The 17,542-nt window shown below is 52.1% G+C and overlaps 1 protein-coding gene across 1 annotated transcript; it reads left to right on the top strand.

The window, feature by feature from the left end:
- The first annotated feature begins 6,735 nt into the window (after positions 1-6,735).
- Slc25a1 (solute carrier family 25 member 1) lies at positions 6,736-9,740 on the top strand. The gene is made up of 9 exons (XM_021209241.2): positions 6,736-6,990; positions 7,303-7,410; positions 7,489-7,588; positions 7,662-7,800; positions 8,213-8,297; positions 8,420-8,524; positions 8,655-8,770; positions 8,856-8,929; positions 9,032-9,740. The coding sequence occupies exons 1-9, from the start codon at positions 6,897-6,899 to the stop codon at positions 9,144-9,146; spliced, it is 936 nt and encodes a 311-aa protein (XP_021064900.1). The 5' UTR covers positions 6,736-6,896; the 3' UTR covers positions 9,147-9,740.
- Positions 9,741-17,542: the final 7,802 nt, after the last annotated feature.

Here is a 17,542-nt window from a genome sequence, read left to right as displayed (position 1 = left end):
GAACTGGAATTATGAATGGCCATGAGCCATGCAGGTGCTAGGAATCGAACCCAGGTCCTCTGCAAGAACAACGAGAGCTCTTAACCACAAAGCCCTCTCTTCAACCCCGACAAAAGGCAAATCTTTTTTTTTTTCTTAAAAAGATTTATCTTATTTTATGTGTGTTAGTGTTTCATTTCATGTCTGTATAAAATGTCTGTGCAGTGATCCCAGAGGCATGAAGAGAATATCAGAGTTACAGATACTCTCTTGTGAGCACCATGTGGGTTCTGGGAACCGAACCAGGGTCCTCAGCAAGAGCAGCTAGGGCTCTTAACCACTGAGCCACCCTTTCAGCCCTAAAAGGCAGATTTTAAGGCATCTTCTCCAGAATGTGGGTAGTTGTAACAAAATCTAACCAGTGTGACAGAACTCACTTCCTGTCACCTACTTCACTTCCTGTTGCGAGAAATTAAAAACCTAAGCTAACATTGAACCTAAAACACGTTCCTGCCGATGAGAGGTGGCACAGACCTGAATCCAAGATTCTGCTAGTCAGGTTGGGCAGCCTGGAGGGACTGCCAAGACCCTGAAGGCACTGCCAGCTCTGTCCAGCCTGAGCCTGTCCCCAGTGGGCCAAAGTGAAGTTGCACAAGCCAGCTATCATGGTTGTATCATGCCTGCTCTCTCTCAAGAGCTCCATGTGCCAGAACTTAGGGAGCCCCAGCAGCTGGCAAACTTGAGAATCTAACTCCATTGTGTCCCTGTGTCTTCCCAGGGCGCAGGCAGTGACTTCCACGCACACAGCACGGGTGCTTCGCTTTCAGAGTGCTTGGACTGGACCTTAGACTCCAGAAAACCCAGGATTCTCGAAATCAGGATCGAACTGCTTCACACCAAGTTGTTTTGGGTCGCTCCATGACATCTGGCCCTCAGTGGTCGTGTGTACGTTGTCCTTCTCGAGGGCTAAAGCTGGGAGGTGCCTCGGTGCTGCCTGCTGTGGGGCATGGAGAAACTCAGCTACACCTTAGCGAGGTTCCAGGCACCCAGTGTTACTCTGATCCCTGCCCTAAGCACTGATGAACAAGCTGCAGCAGGGCCTGCTGGGGACCTGTCTCCTCCAGCCAGAGGCAAGACCAAGTCACCGGTAGAAAGTGGCAGGTACCACATAGAAGAGTATTTTTGGTCTTTCTGTCATGACTTGGGATGTGTTGCTGTGTGTAGAAGATAGAGGCCAGGAGTGGTGCGCAAGAGCCCCTCTCCTCAGGACTCAGCATTCCTGTTAGAAGAGCCTGCACTAGAGTCCCGGGGAAGGTAGATGGTTATGTTACAATGCCCAATCAGGGAACCACAGTGAAAAGTGTCTGCAGACGGCAGCAGTGAGATAAAAAACGGTCGACAGTGGCAGTCTTGAGGGCTGGAGTGCAGTAAACCTAGCCACTGTAAAGATTGTAGAAGATAGTCTAAACAAGAGGCCAGTAAAGGACAGGGGCCCTGCCACACCCACCAATTAAGGAAGGGCTGGGGCCAGGCAATGGTGTGGCAGTCGTAACTGAGGATCCCCAGGCCCTAGAAGTGGTCTGAGAGGAGCGGGCAAGGCCAACCGTGCAGAACTGCCCTGAGAGGACTCAGCTTAGGATGGTGTCAAGAAAGGGAGACGGTGGGCTGGAGAGATGTTTCAGAGGTTAAGAGCACTGACTGCTCTCGCAGAGGTCTTGAGTTCAAGTCCCAGCAACCACATGGTGGCTCACAACCATCTGTGATGGGATCTGATGCCTGCCCTCTTCTGGTGTGTGTCTGAAGACAACTACATTGTACTCATATAAATAATAATAAATAACTAAATAATATTTTAAAAAAGAAAAAGAAAGAAAGGAAGAAGGTATGGATCTCAGCCCAGAGCCAGCTCAAGGCAACAGGATCAGGACTCGGTGCTCACCAAGGGCACTCTTGCATCCTGAGTCCTCTAAGAAGCCACCGTGGGTGGCTACACTTGATCTGGAGCACTGGAGATCTGGAAACAGGCCCTTTCTTCAGGACAGTGGTTCTCAACCTACAGGCCATGAGCCCTCTGGGGAATCAAAGATCCTTTCAATGGTTGCTCAAGACCAGTGAAAAACATAGATATTTACATTAAGATTCCTAACAGTAGCAAAATTACAGCGATGGAGTAGCAGGGAGAATAACTTCATGGTTGGGGGTCACCACAGCATAAGAAGCTGTATTAAGGGGGTCATACACATTAGAAAGGTTGAGAATCACTGGACTGTGACTTCATCCCCAGAAGGTGTCTATGCTAGGTCTTTTCCCATGAAGGGAAAAGGACAGAAGAGACCGCATGAGACTCAGTTTTAAAACAAGCCAGCTGAAAGTAGCCCAGTCAGGTAATCATGAAAATTGAAACTGTGACCCGCTGGTATCAAAGGTCCTAAGAGATGCATGTGACAGAAACCTGGAGCTTCCACTTCAGGAGCAAGGCAGGACTCTAAGACAGGCACGAGCAGGTGGGGAAAAAAAATCTACTTATACTGGTTTTCAAGATATTCAGCATATCAGATATTTACATTATAATTCATAGCAGTAGCAAAATTATAGTTATGAAGTAGCAATGAAAATAATTCTATAGTTGGGGGTCACCACAACATGAGGAACTGTTTTAAAGGATTGCAGCCTTAGGAAGGCTGAGAACCACTGGGTTAGGAGAAAGGCAGTAGATGAACTAGTCAGGGGTTGCCAGGTGAATCAGCCCACAGTGGGCATATGCCCCAGATCTCAGTGGTGGCCCGTGAGATTAGACTTCACTAACCTCACAAGTTGCTCCTAGCCAGTACAGGTCACAGTGGTGCATAAGCAATGCGCTGTGTGACCAGGATCAAGTGACTCCTCAGTCTCCTTTTCTCCAAAACGGGCAGTAGTTAACACCTGGCCCAGAGGAGGAGAACAGTGTGGCAAGCCTGCATAGTGCTTTGAAACACTGGCCACAGCAACATGCTTCTCGCCTCCTGGGGTTTATAAGGAGGCTGTGAGCATGGGAGTGGAGCTACCATGTACAGAGCTCTGGATGCCGTGCCTGAACATGAACACACACGGGCACAGGCACACGCAGACACGGATGGGGGGATCATATCTGCAAGTACAGAAATAGAACCTAGGGCTTTCTATGTTACCTCAAACTTATGAGCCTCTTGTACCATCGTGCCTGGCTCTCAGTCAGAAAGTTTTGAGGGAAGTGGAGAAAAAGTAGATCCCTGTTTCTTGAGCGCCAGCCACACTGATGGCTGTTCCATGCTGGGTTAGGGCCTGGACCAGTTTTGTTTTGTTTTTTTTCCAGGATGCCCACAGCAGCCTTTGCACCTTTCTTGTGCATCAAGGTATCTGGGCCTAGGTTGGACCCACTGTCTTCTGAGTGCCCACCTATATGTGCCACATGTGGGCAAGACAGCAAAGTCACAGATCACATTTGATCCTTTGCAGAGCCCTGGAGGTAGTATCTCCTTTTTAGGAACACTTGGTCTGCAGTAGGGAAAGGTCTAGGCAGAGTTGGTTCCGCTCTGCTACAGAATAGCCTGCAGGCTCTGAGCTGTGCTGCCTTGTCGTGGACCGCTGCCCAGCACGCAGAGTGCTGCATCATACAGTCCCAAGCTGGCCAAGGAGCTGCAACCATGGCTCTTGAAGGGAAGTTAGTAGAGTGTCTCGGGACTTTGACATGCTATGGTTTGCTGTCTGGTGAACAAGATGGCCTGGAGGCAATTTTATGGACTTAGTCGTATCCTATTTCATCTAAGCGATACGACAATGCCGGAGAAAAGTGCTAGCCATGATGGTCAGTCCCCTGGGCCTTGATCAGCACAGCCCATGACTGACGGTGACTCTAGCCTGGGCCAGTTCCTGGTAATTGGGCTACTTTAAGATCAGGCCACCAGCACATACCACCAGTGTGTGAGACAAGCAGGCCAGTTGCCAGTCCCAGGCTTTATCCATGGCAGTGGGGTAGCAGCTGACATACTGCTATCCAGTGAAACTTCAGCACAGTGCATTGGGCTCTGTATTCCTACAAAACATCCAGTAGAGCCTGTGGTGCCTGGACCCCATTGGAGTGACCCCCCCCCCACTGCCAAACTCTTAGTAGTAATGTTACCACACAAATAAATGAATGATTCCATTCAACAGTTGGGGGAGGGGTGACTTTACTTAGCTAGCTGAGGTGACAAGGTGACTGATGCATGATTTTAAAGTCCTTCCTGGGTATCAGAGTTCTACTCCAGGGACCTGTGTTACCTGATCCGGCCTGATTTTCTAATGCTATGGAAATTCCATCTCTCAGGAGCACTTTCTAACCCATTGCTGAGTACCAAGACGGCTTCAAGCATGTGGGTCCCAAGGTCACACCCTGAGACTCCAATTCTAAGGCAGGGAAGCAACCCTGGTTGGTGTAGACTAGAAAATAAACAGGTCTCCTGGACTAGGGCTGCCAGCCCTGAATGCCTTTGTAGGCTAAGGCTAGCAGCTGCCTGAAGCCCCTCCAGAAGCAACCTGCCCTTATCAAGGGCTCCTGAAGAGGCCAATGAAGGGTCATCACCCTGTTATAGCCAAGAATCCCATCCACACAGCATGCCCAGGCCACACTGCATGAGCTGCCAGGACACACAAACTGCTTAGATTTACAAGGGTCCTTAGTTATTTCTGATCACAGACAGCAGCTCCCTGTAAGCACAGCCTCTGTAGGAGATGAGCTTCTCTTTCCCCTAAGATGTGTTAGCCCATGGGTAGCCATATGTACAGGCCAATATAATGAAGACGGAGTGTGACCTGAGTCTCTCTTGGCAGTGGGATCCTTGGGTAAAGCACTAGAGAACTCAGGTCCCACCCAGACTTCAGAGATGCCAGCATGCAAGCCCTCAGCTTTAATTCTCCTAGAGGCTCCTGTCTTCACGCCCTTCCCTCCATGGTTAGCTAGAGCTCCAGACCATGTGCTCTCTCTCATCTCTTGCAGACAGACAAACTCAGGGCCTGCAAGAGACTGAGCACACAAGAGGAGCATGTGACGAGCACATGAGGGCTGTGCTCTTGCTCTGATGCATGCCAGTGTTTGGCAGGTGGCGCCCTGAAGTAGAAAGGGGCAAAGGCCATCCATGGCACTGGGCCCTGGTGCCAGATGGGTAGGTAGAGGTGGGAAGGATCCCAGTAGTGACCAAGTGTGGCAGTCATGTGTCTGGAAACACTAGCACAGCCAGCATTCTTCTTACCTCCATGTCCAGCTGTGGACTGCTGCTGTGACCCACCAGGCTCTGGGAGAGTTCCTTCTCATGTGTGCTAGAAAGGGCGTTGAATTGAAAGCCCACCCAGGATTGCATGGAACAAGCCCTCAGAGGCTGTTGTATCCTGAGTATAGGGTGTAATGAGTGCTAACACTGGTGGGAGAGGAGGGCAGGATGCCAGCTGGCCTTCACCAGCTGTTGTTACCTGAGCTAAGAGTCCAGTTTTTTTTGGGGGGGGGGTGTCCAGTTGCACCTCTAGCCTGGTCCGTGTGCCCCAGTGCATCCCGCCCACTGGCCCCCAACTGCCATCCCCAGACATCTGCTGGCCCAGTGCCTTAGGCTCTGATGAGTGGAACTGATCCTGTTCCTTCTGCCCCTTGCCCATTCAATCGCATTCAGTACAAGACTCCAACCCCCACCCCCACCCCCCAAAAAACAGATAGCAGAAGCCAGACTAGCAGGCTGTCCTCCGCCATCCTACAGGCTTCCCCTGTAAATACTCTACAGCGCCTGCCCACAAGGAGCCTCGTTTGAGTGCTTTTGTTTATATTGGGTAATATGTCCACACCCAACCCTCAACCCATTTAACCTTTTCTGGGAAAAGAATCACAAAGGACTCCAACTGGGAGATACAATATCTGGGTATTGGTTTTTTGCTTTTGTTTGTTTGGTTTTTTTTTTTTTTGTTTTTGCTAAAGCCCAGTGATAGCTTCCGAGCCAACCCAGAGCCTGAGATCACTGACCACCCAAAGCGACTGCTTCCTTCAGACAGCAGGGAGGTGGACCCTTAGGCCTTAGCAAACCAAGGCCTCCAAAGGTCTGCAAAGACTCCTGGGAGTTTCACCCCAAGCCGGCTAGGGCTGCCCCCTCCAGGCGGCTTTGAGGATATGTGTGGCAACAAAGACTTCTCAAGACTTTCAGCCTCCTGCCGACCATAAATATTAAAACATGTTTATCAGAGCAAAGCAGCTCTGCCTGGTGATTGTGTGGGTAGGCGGGACAAAGGCCAACTTAAAAGGCCCTTCAGAGATTCGCTAGAAACTGAGAGGAAGGGAAACCTGCTTTTGTCGGGGGAACCTGCCTAGGAGAATTCTGTTTCCGGACGAATCCGGGAAGGGCAGAGTGCTTATCGCACTGCCCGGTAGGGTGCACGAAGGCCAAGCTCTGTTATTACAATGTGTCCAGAAGGCTGAATTCACGCACCGGGGAGGATGTGTCCCTACACCACCTTCAGGATCTCGAGGCCCACCTTAATCCCAAGGCGCGCTCCAGGCGCACGTGTCTCTAAGAGACACTGCACCTTGACCCACTGCTACCCGCCTTGGCGTAGCGTTGCAGTCCCGAGACCACGCCTCCGGCGGGGTTCTCCGTCTCCCCGGAACCCAGCACCGGCCATTGGCTGCTCTCAGCTCTCCGCCCCGACGCGTGCCCCAGTGCATCCCGCCCAAGCCTCAGTTTCCCGGCTGGCACGGGGCGTGGCGTGGGCGGGGCTCAGCTCAGGCCACGCGGGGCGGAGCCCGGGAGCTGACGTGACCACCCCGCCTCCCGGACCAGAACTGGTCCTGGTCTCAGTAATCTCCGACTCCGCTGCTTCCCGAGGACCCCGCGCCGGAGGCTCGGACCCGAGGTCGACGCCGGGCGCCTCTCCTCCTGCCCGCTATGGCTGCGCCTCGCGGGCCCCGCGCTCTGTCGGCCGCCGCGCCCGGGTCCGGGAAACCCAAACTGACGCACCCCGGGAAGGCAATCCTAGCAGGTGGGTCACTCGGAACCCCAACTCAGAGCCTGTCCGACAGCGCTTCCGGGTGGGCCGGGGACGCCCAGGCCCCGCCCAACTTCCGGAGGGGCGGAGGTGTCGGGGGTGCGACCCGCGGCCCCTAGTCCACTCGTCCGCTCTCTCTGAGTCTCTCGGGCACTCCAAGCGGAGACCACCGGGTGGGGGCGTGGACATCGTCGGGACGCTGGCGGCGACGCGGGCAAAGTCCGGGCGGGGGAGGGGCCGCGCGGCGGCGGCGGCTGGGTCCACTGGGCAAGGGTGTCCCTAGCCCTGGGCATTTGGTCCCCACAGGCGGCCTGGCTGGAGGCATCGAAATCTGCATCACCTTCCCGACCGAATACGTGAAAACGCAGCTGCAGCTAGATGAACGCGCGAACCCACCGCGGTACCGGGGCATCGGTAAGGAGGGGCTCCCGGGGGTGGCGAGGGGGACACTGCGGAGCGGAGGAGCTAGGGTCTTGACCGCGCCTCCCGTAGGAGACTGCGTGCGGCAAACTGTCCGCAGCCATGGCGTCCTGGGCCTGTACCGCGGCCTCAGCTCCTTGCTCTACGGCTCCATCCCCAAGGCGGCTGTCAGGTGAGACTCGGCTCTGTTGAAACGACCCGGAGGGAGTGGCCGCAGCGGCCCCCTCACATGTCTTCTCCTTTAGGTTTGGGATGTTCGAGTTCCTCAGCAACCACATGCGGGATGCCCAAGGTAGGCTCGACAGCAGGAGAGGACTATTGTGCGGTCTGGGTGCCGGCGTGGCAGAAGCAGTGGTAGTCGTGTGCCCGATGGAGACCATCAAGGTGAGGGATTGAGCCTTTCGGGGGTAGCCAGGGTGTCTTCGGGCTCCCAGGTTTTAAGAGCCATGTTCCCCCTTGGAGACTGTCAAGGTGGGAAGGGTCCCCACACATACACACCAAGTTCGTGGTAAATGGTGGCAGAAAGGGTCTCCTGTGGAGGCTTGTCCATAACAAAAGCATGAGCGAAGTCTTTAAAGCATAACTCACTATTCAAAGTCTAGGAAATAGCAAATGTAATGCGGGGGAACCCTCGGAGGTCTTGAGGCCTGTGTGTAGTGGAACTCAAGAACAGGCTAGGGATTTCCTGCAGAAGAGCTGGGAGTCCCCAGCTTTGGCCTGACGTTGGTAGGGTCTGGGTCTGCTAGCTAAAGTGCAGATGTGGCCAGGATCAGGGCCATTGCTTCCTTCCTTTTAGGTGAAGTTCATCCATGACCAGACTTCCTCCAACCCCAAGTACCGAGGATTTTTCCACGGGGTTAGAGAGATTATTCGGGAACAAGGTAAGCCCGGAGAATCGAGACCTCTGCCAAATGGGACAGCCTCTACTTGAGTGGCTTCCCCTTGACTGCAGGCAGGCAGGGCCTGGAAGGCCCCAGCTTGACTCCTATCTGCCTGTCCCAAGGGCTAAAGGGAACATACCAAGGCCTCACCGCTACTGTACTGAAGCAGGGCTCCAACCAAGCCATCCGATTCTTCGTCATGACCTCCCTACGCAACTGGTACCAAGGTACACCAAACCCTGAGGGCAGCTTGTTCCTGGAAGGGCAGGCACACCCTACCCCGGGTTCTTCCTAGCCTTCAAAGCTCCCCTCTGACTTAATCTTCCCAGTATTCTGATTGCAACTTACTCCATCCAGGAGACAACCACAACAAACCTATGAACCCACTGATCACGGGGGTCTTTGGAGCTACCGCGGGCGCAGCCAGTGTCTTTGGAAACACGCCTTTGGATGTGATCAAGACCAGGATGCAGGTATGCATGGGAGGCTGAGAGAGTAGGGATACAAGCACTAGTCAGAGGCTAGTGGCTAAGAACTCTGGCCTGCGGTGTCCTGTAGGGCCTGGAGGCACACAAATACCGGAACACCCTGGACTGTGGCTTGAAGATCCTGAAGAATGAGGGGCCCAAGGCGTGAGTAGGATAGAGGAGAGCTATTGCCCCCATTCCGGGCCCTCTTTTCCTAGGTGGTCTTCCTTCCCCCATTGCTCACTTCAGATTCTCTGCTCTACCCAGATTCTACAAGGGCACCGTTCCCCGGTTGGGCCGAGTCTGCCTGGATGTGGCCATCGTATTCATCATCTATGATGAAGTGGTGAAGCTGCTCAATAAAGTGTGGAAGACAGACTAACCCTGGAGGGTGCAGTGGGGTGCAGCTCCTCCATTCCAGACCCCCACCACCTACTCTGATGATTCCAGTGCAGTAGTGCCAAAAGGCCCCTTTCTTTGTCCCTCAAGTTCTGTGGCCTGGTGTGTCCCATAATTATGTATCTCCCATGTGGTCTGTGTATAACACTACTATTGTATCTGTGTCCAGCCTGGCCGTGGCTGGGAGTCTCTTTGGCTTGTGAATATGTGCTCACTTATCCATGTGCTTGCTTGTGAGCCACATGCCCGTTTCGTGTTCTATGTTATGTGACCCTGTGCCCCACTTCCTGGGGTGCCTATGTGCCCTGGTCCTTGGCCTTAGAGCCATGGTCAGGTCACAGTCCGGTGCCTTCCACCCCCTATGGCAAGGGCGCCCTGCCTTGGCCTACCACAGCTGCCTCCAGGCTTCGACCTGGCTTCACCGCATTCCAGGGGCTATAGGCCCCCCTGCTTCTCCCGCCATTGGCCTTAAATGGCCCTCGGGCCCTCCCTCTGCCCGGAACAGGGTGGCCCCTGCCACTCTCAGGACCACCTTGCCAAGGAGAATAAACCGGATCCTGTTACACTCTCCTGTCCATCCCTGTGTAGTTGGGGGGCATTGGTGACTGAGCCTCCTCAGCCCTGCCTCCCGTCCACCTGCAGACACTGCAGTTGGCAGGGCAGTAAGAAGCTCAGCAGCCTCTCGGGAGAGCGCCTTAGGAGGGAGATGCGCAGCTTGGGACCAAAAGGGATCTGTGCTACTTCCTGGCCTTACAGGGCAATTGGGGTCCTGCCTTCAGTTGAAGGGCTTTGTCCACAAGGCCCTCTGGACTGGCAGGACAGAGGGCTGGAACTGGATAATGTTCCCAGGGTGCCTCTGCCCCTCCCTGAGAAGGGCCCGTCCACCTGTGACACAGCCAGCCCACCCTCAATCTGAAGTGCAGGAGAGGACAGAAGTAAGTGCTCTGGCAGAGGCATGGAGGCACTGACTCCCTAAGGTTATGAGCAGCAGAGGTGATAGGGCTTCTCCCAGGGTCGGACACAGCTGTTGTGCAGGAATGGGTCCCAAAGGTCAGGAACATCTTGCTGCCCCAGTCCCCGCCCTTGAACGTTGGCAGGTATTCCCAAGGTGGAAGTAACCTGCCATACAGTCAGGGCACCTATGAAAGGCAGTTCAAGGCTGGAAGCTGTATAGCTGAGTTAGGGCCACTGTGGCCCTGACTCCTACCATAACCATGGGCAAAGAGTAGGAACCCAATGGACAGGGCTATCAGGTACTCAAAGCTATGCTGGGAAAGGCTGCTTCATGCTTGGAAGCTAGGGAAAGGGGTTGGGAGTTGCAAGCCTTTTGTCCAGCCCAGGGGTGGGGAGTGGGTGACTTGATAGAATGAGCATCCCAGCTGACCTGGGCCTTTGAGGGGAGCCACGAATCCTAGGTGGACCACATGGCAGGTGAGAAGCCAGTGCTAAGTAGATGGGGCCGCATGTAGATAGATGAGGTGTAGAAGCCTCTATCTGTAATTGGGCAGACTGATCTCAGTGGTCAGATATTCCAGTCCTCAACAGAGAAAGGCACCCCACAGACACACACACACACCTTGCCCCCAAGCAACAAAGCCTACTTCTACCTCCACCAGGGGCTGCCCCTGCTACCTAGATCCCACACAGACTTCCTGTCTCTTAGGCCCAGGCCACTCTCAAACTCCACCTTGGCCTTGGTAAAGTGGCACTAGTTTTCCTGAGGTCCACTCCCAAGAAGCACCTGAAAAGATGGATGAGAGTCATGTTCCCCCCCTCCCTCCCACATTTTCTGTATAACCTTGGGCAAGTCACCTAACCTCAACTCCCTAATCTGAGATATAGGGTTAAAAGAATACACACCATTAGGCTGCACATCTGAAACGCCCTGGCTCCTGTAGGGAGGGACTTAGCATCTGGCAATCCCACAAGGGTTGCTTTTCTTGAGTTGCAGGAAGTGCCTTGCAGTTTTCCCAGATGCTTGATGCTGCTGAGACATGAAAAGCCCAGCAACTGCCCAAGAGGATTTCCACCTATGGTCACAGTGATACCATCGGTCACTGTACTAAGAGGTCCATGCCCTCCATAGGAGGAGCCACAGCTATGCATGATTGCTCTTGGCTGTCCCCAGATCCTCTTGGCCTGGGGATCTGATCAGGCCTGTAGGCTGGGACCACTGCCTCTCTGGATAGCAGTGAAGGCAGAGATATGGGATGTGGGTCTTTGATCAAGATGCTATGCAGAACAAACCCAACTTACAGAATGGGACTTTACCTCTTCTTTAAACCCTGCAGACAGAGCTTATACGGGGAAGGATTCCAGGAGGTGACTAAGTTTGCAGATCTGAGGCACACAATCCTTATAGAATTGTGCCAGAAGGAACAATAGCCTCAGGGTGAGGACAGGGCTTAGACAAGCCCACAGAGGGACAGAGCAGGACCGCAAGCCGATATCTTCTGCCCCATTCTAAATTCCGTGGAGCTCCTCTTACAGCTGTATAGGTACCCCCTGGGATTTTCTATGTATGCCCCTGTGTAGGTGATGAAATGGCAAATCATAGTTTAATATCCAAAGAAGCCACACTTTAATGGATGAAAAATGCATGTTTCCTGCCTTAAAAAAAAAAAAAAAAAAAAAAAAAAACTTTAAAAAAAAAACCAAAAATTTTTTTTTTTTTTTTTTTTTTTTTGCTGGCTTTTAATTTCCTGTTACAGATTCTTGGACTTATAAATTTGTGGGTCTAAGGCACAGAATTAGAGTCTGAGGAACTCCTAGTAGCCTCTTCAAGATCTGGGACCACCTAGACACAGGACAAAGAATGGAGATGCTGGCACTGCATCTCCTAAAAGGACAGTGGGAAAAGCATTGGGGCGTGTAACTTACCACGTCCCACTCTCTCCTGGCAATACCCAAGAGCATTCTCCCTTCTGATCTGGTTGTGGCAAACTCTGAGCCCCCAGATTGGCCTTTAACACCGTTGTCACATTTGTCTTCTCAGTGGAGGTCAGTCACCTGTCTTCCATGGTGACGCTTAAGCTGGAAGGTACTTAGACCTAAGTATCCTATGCTCCAAAGGCATTCTCTTAAGTGATCCCAGGAGACAAGCCACCCTTCGGTCCCCGGCCTAACTGAAATACCTACCTCACTAGCCTGACAAGCAGAGCAGCGCAGCCTCCTAACGCTCCCAGGCGTTGGGAAGGTTTTCAAGGACTCGTAAGGGGACAGCTCAGACTCTCTGGCCAGCCTGCACAAAGGCCCTCACAGACCTACACAGGCTGGCCATGTGCCAGGACCTCTCCATCAAGTCTCCATCAAATCTCCCTCGGGTGTCTGGGAGATTCTCCCGGTGCTCTAATAGGAAAAAACAATACGCCTGCCTCCACGATCCAAAAGCTGATCCGGACGGAGATGAACACGAGAGAGGGGCTGTGCCCACCTCGACATGCAGCAGGGAGGGCACAGACCGTTTGGTGTGCGAGCGAGGTTTCTCGGAATTCACTTGTGGAAGAAGCGCTACCTAGCGCTCTCCACGGTTTCGGAAACGCGGGAGGATGGGAAGCACGGCCTCCGAGACAGACTCACTTCACCGTTAGCCGGGGCAAGGCAGCGCACACGCCAGGCGGCGCTTGTTGATGACATCACAAGGACGCGCCTATAGCCAGGGGCCGCGCAGGCGTTCTGCGGGCTGCCGCGGACGCAGGGATTGCTTGCGCTGATGTATATCTGACTACGGTAGCTTTCAGTTTCGCTCTCGGCCGCCGGTCTAGTCTGGAAGCGCCTCGTAGACACTCCGGGTTCTTAGGTTTTTCCCGAACTCGCTTGCAAGCCCCTCTACACTGGCCAGCTCAACCGCCACAGTCCACTCTCCGGAGTGCGATGACGCACGCCCCTGGCAACTCCTAACCCCTCAGTTTGAGGGGACACTCCCCACTAAGTCCCAGAATTCCGCCCCCTGTGGTTCCTTCCTTCTGGCCATGCTTTGTGGCTCTCTCTCTATGCCCTGTGATTCTAACTGCCCCTAAGGTCCCGTGTAACCCACGTGCGGGTCAGGAACCTAATCCCTTTCCTTGAACTACCCTCTCACCTGTTCCTCTTACTGTGCGCTCATATCCAAACTCACTGATGACCACGTAGCTCTTCCCCAGTGTTCCCTCCACGGAGACTAGCTTGGAAACTCATTGCTCACTATTAAACGGAGGACGGAAAAATAGCAAATCGTTGCGGTCCTCTGTATCTTATGGTCTAGTGCCGATTGGGGTACAGGGTATCTCTGAATACCCTGCTCTGGGCCATGTAGTAGCTACAGGAGGAAGTTAAGTTGCTATGGAAGGCAGCAGTGTGCACTGCTGGATCTGCTACATGTTTATCTTGACCTGGCCCTGTCTCCTATGGGCCAGCGTCATTGATCAGATGACAAGAGCTGCACAATGGGAGGTATATGCACCTTCCTGGGGAACCCAAACTAGGAAAACTGGAGCCTTACTGCGGCGTGGGTCTATAAAGGGGCAAGGAAAGTTCTTCCTTTTGTCTGGAACAGAAAGGGCAGAGGCAGTATGCTGTATAACCTGCTTGTCCCCAGAAAGGGATGGCAATGAACAAAAGACCAGTCAGGTTTCACACTCAGCAGCTGCCCATCCACCCCCTGTGGCACTTTGGGATCTGCCTCTGAACATGCGACAGCTGGGGAAACTGAGACCAGCTAGCTGGCCCCGGGTCTGTCCAGCTCAGGAATGTTCCCTGCTTGTGACAATTGAGCGACCAAAGCAGATTAACCTGGGTGTTAATCCCCTCTAATGGTTTCAGAATCCTCGATGCGAGGCGCTAAGCCGGCCTTTCTCCAAGGCCTGCAGAAGCCCTTCCCGAAGCCTTCGCCTGCAGCCTTGCCGATGCTATCTCAGCCCCGCCTGGCAGCGAACCCGCGCTAATCCCCTGTGCTCTCTTTCTTCCCTTGCCTGCCTGAGATGAGGCCGATTGGCGTTTGATTACCGCGCTATCGAGGACCCTTTGTGCAATCGGCCCCCAATCCCCTAATTCTGTGATAAAGGCAGCATTAGCAGACGTTTGCTGTAGAAAAGGCACTGGCATGAAAGAATGCAATCAGGGGAATCCTGATGGCCTGGCGCAAGCCTGTTAGCGAGTGAGGCCAACAAGGAGAGGGGGATGCCTCGGTTCTACAGGACAGGGGAGGGGTAGCGGGGGCCCAGCAGAGGGCATAGTGTCCTGGGTATCTCCAATCCATCTTCCCATGCTCTGAATGTTTGGGCTGCAAAAGGAGGGTCCACCCCACCTCCAGCCTCACCAACACACTTTCAAGACCTTGGTTTTGAATATATTTGCCCTGGCCTGCTCCACCTCTGCCTGTTGAGAATCTGGGGCTTGTCAGTGATCAGATCCTCTCATCCGCCCTTCTCTTTGGTCAGGGATGCTGCTAGAAACAGTATGCTGTCTTCAGACTGGGAAAAGGAAGGCTGGCAGACTGGCACTGTTAGACTTGTCCCTAGAGGAGTACTCAGAAGAGGGGTGGCAAGCTGACAGAGTTCCAGGAAGGGGCCATTGTAAAGGCCACCAGGGCTCCAGGATTTGACTTCATAGAGCCAGTCTAGACAAGAAGTCTGCATGCTGGAGGAACTGGCCATGGCTTGGGCAGCTGAGCATGAAGAGTAAGCTGTTGATGGAAAAGGTGGAGATTGCTGGACTACTGGTATTGGGGGGTTCAAAGCAAGGAAACCTTGGGATGGGATTTGTGTGGGTAGAATGGTGGAGCCTACCTTGAAATGTAGGGTTAAGAGAGAAAAGTGGCTGGGAATAAGTTAGGAGGCTATTCCTGGGCTGGCATATTGGCTCCTGCCTCTATCCCAATACCTGAAAGGTAGAGGCAGGAGAATCTAGGTTAGTAAGCTACATAGTGAATTCAAGACCAGATTGGGCTATATAAGACCTCATCTCAAAAAGCAAAATAGCCGGGCGTGGTGGCGCACGCCTTTAATCCCAGCACTCGGGAGGCAGAGGCAGGCGGATTTCTGAGTTCGAGACCAGCCTGGTCTACAGAGTGAGTTCCAGGACAGCCAGGGCTATACAGAGAAACCCTGTCTCGAAAAAATAAAATAAAATAAAATAAATAAATAAATAAAGCTAAACAAGCAAAGCAAACCAAGCAAACAAAAAACATTCATCAAGGAAAAGGGCAGATGGCAGAGACTCCTAAAACAGCACCGCTAAGGTCAGCAGCAGGCGGGATTGGAAAGGGCCAGAGATGGGGAGGGAAGAGTGTTGAGCCTGGTCCTAGGGTTGAGGGGTCGGCAGCTCCAGGGATTGGTAAGAGTTTTCCAAGGCATGCAGGTGGGCTGGACGGCGCTTCTCCTGGGTGGGCAAGTGTGCACTTAATAAGATAAAGACATGTTAATTAACAGCTGACATGTTAATTTACTGAGGTGTGAAAAAAAAAAAAGAGGCAGGTCACACCAAAGAGACCACGTGGCTAGATGTGTACTGTGGCTCTGTTCTGTCCAGAACTGACTCATCAGCCCTCTAGCTGGTGACCTTGGGTCATTATCTGAATGACAGAGCCACCCAAACCCTGAACAGAACTTGCTATGGCTCTAGAGATCTCAAAAGTCTGGCTCTGGTTTCAAGGTGGGTCACAGTTGAAGTTCACAGATGTCTGTCTGGAAACTGGTCCTGCAGATGCCTTCTGCTTAGTTGTCTCCCTCCTCTGTCTTATCAGCTAGCCCTGTTCTTCCCAGGGTGACCAATCAACTCAGTCAGTGTTCTTTGATCAAAGGAACTTCCCAAGAGAACAGGACATTGGACACTAAAAGTGCAGAATCCCTGGGGAAGTTGGGACTCGTAGTTCACCTACATTTGTACATCCCTCAAAGAGGTGTATTAAAAGCCTAAACCCAGGGACCTATGAAATTGCAAATATGACCTTTCTAGCTGTAGTTAAGATTAATTAGGATGGCTGGGCAGTAGTGGTGCATGTCTTTAATCCCAGCACTTGGGAGGCAGAGGCAGGTGGATTTCTGAATTTGAGGCTAACCTGGTCTACAGAGTGAGTTCCAGGATAGCCAGGGCTAAACAGAGAAACCCTGTCTTGGAAAACGAAAGAAAGAAAGAAAGAAAGAAAGAAAGAAAGAAAGAAAGAAAGAAAGAAAGAAAGAAAGAAAGAAAGAAAGAAAGAAAGATTAATTAGGATGAGGTCTAAGTGCTCTATCACCAAGCTGGATCTCATTGCCAGTCCTTTCTCTCTCTCTCTTTCTCTCTCTCTCTCTCTCTCTCTCTCTCTCTCTCTCTCTCTCTCTCTCTCTCTCTCTCCTGACTTAGACTCCTGAGTGCTGGCATCATAAAAGGCATCTAGCTTTCTCAAGCATGCTATGTGTTTATTCATTATTCTCCTTTATAGCTCATTGGTGTCTCTCTGCTAAAAGTGAATCCCTCATAGTTAAGTATTATATTTCAAAAACTTCAACTTGAGCCAGTGATAGTGGCACATGACCATAATCTAAGCATTTGGGAACTGGAGGTAGGGGATCAAGTTCAAGGTCAGCCTTGGTTGTATGGTAAGTGTGAGACCAGTTTAGGTTACAGTAGTAGGACCTTGTCTTCAAACCAAAGAAGTGGCCAAGCTTGTGCTTGTGACCCTGGGTTCAATAACCAGAGCACACTAAAAAGGGCTGAACCCCGGGATGGGGAGGGGGTAGGCATATGGCTTAGTGGTAGAGCATTCACTTAGCATGGTCAAGGCCATGGGTTCTATCCCCAGCACCCACACACAGAGATGGAGGTGGTATTAAACCATATCTTACTTTATATACAAAACTTAACTTAAATGGATCAATGTAATAGTTATAAAACTATAGGCTGCAATACCCCTGCCCCAATCTCCACTGCTGGAGATAGAACCTAGGGCTTTGTGACTGCTAAACAAGTATTCTCCCATCTGAAGTAGATCCCCAGCCCCTACCAGTAAATCTTGGTTATAACAGTGGCTTCTTAGATATGGCACCACCAACATAAACAACCAAAGACAAAATAAATTTGGTTTATTCAATTTTTAAAATATTTTTGTTCTTTTATTGTTGTTCAGCAGTTTCCTCCAAAGTCTTGTTAGGACCTAGGAAGTTCTAAATGTTAAGACAAAGGGAGGAAACAATTCAAGAGTCTCAGGAAGTTGCTGAAACTAACAAGATTCACAAGGCCTCTCCCTACCCATGATGCTAGAAGCAATAAGAGCTACTGAGAAAACAGCAGATGACAGGTTATTTCTCCACTGCTGAAATGAACTAATTCAAGCCAGATTAGATTATAATAAAGGCAGGTTCACTGGGCCCTGGTTTCTGGTGGGAGAGTTAGTTCACTGGCCCCAAGGACCAAGGCCAGGGA

This window comes from Mus pahari, chromosome 12, assembly GCF_900095145.1.
Source record: "Mus pahari chromosome 12, PAHARI_EIJ_v1.1, whole genome shotgun sequence".
Taxonomy (NCBI): domain Eukaryota; kingdom Metazoa; phylum Chordata; class Mammalia; order Rodentia; family Muridae; genus Mus; species Mus pahari.
This window is presented reverse-complemented; position numbering and strand designations above follow the sequence as displayed.

Coding starts and splice junctions, on each gene's coding strand:
- Slc25a1 (XM_021209241.2), top strand. CDS start 6,897: ATGGCTGCGCCTCGCGGGCCCCGCGCTCTGTCGGCCGCCGCGCCCGGG. Junction 7,589..7,661: donor ATCCCCAAGGCGGCTGTCAG/GTGAGACTCGGC, acceptor CTTCTCCTTTAG/GTTTGGGATGTTCGAGTTCC. Junction 8,930..9,031: donor AAGAATGAGGGGCCCAAGGC/GTGAGTAGGATA, acceptor TGCTCTACCCAG/ATTCTACAAGGGCACCGTTC.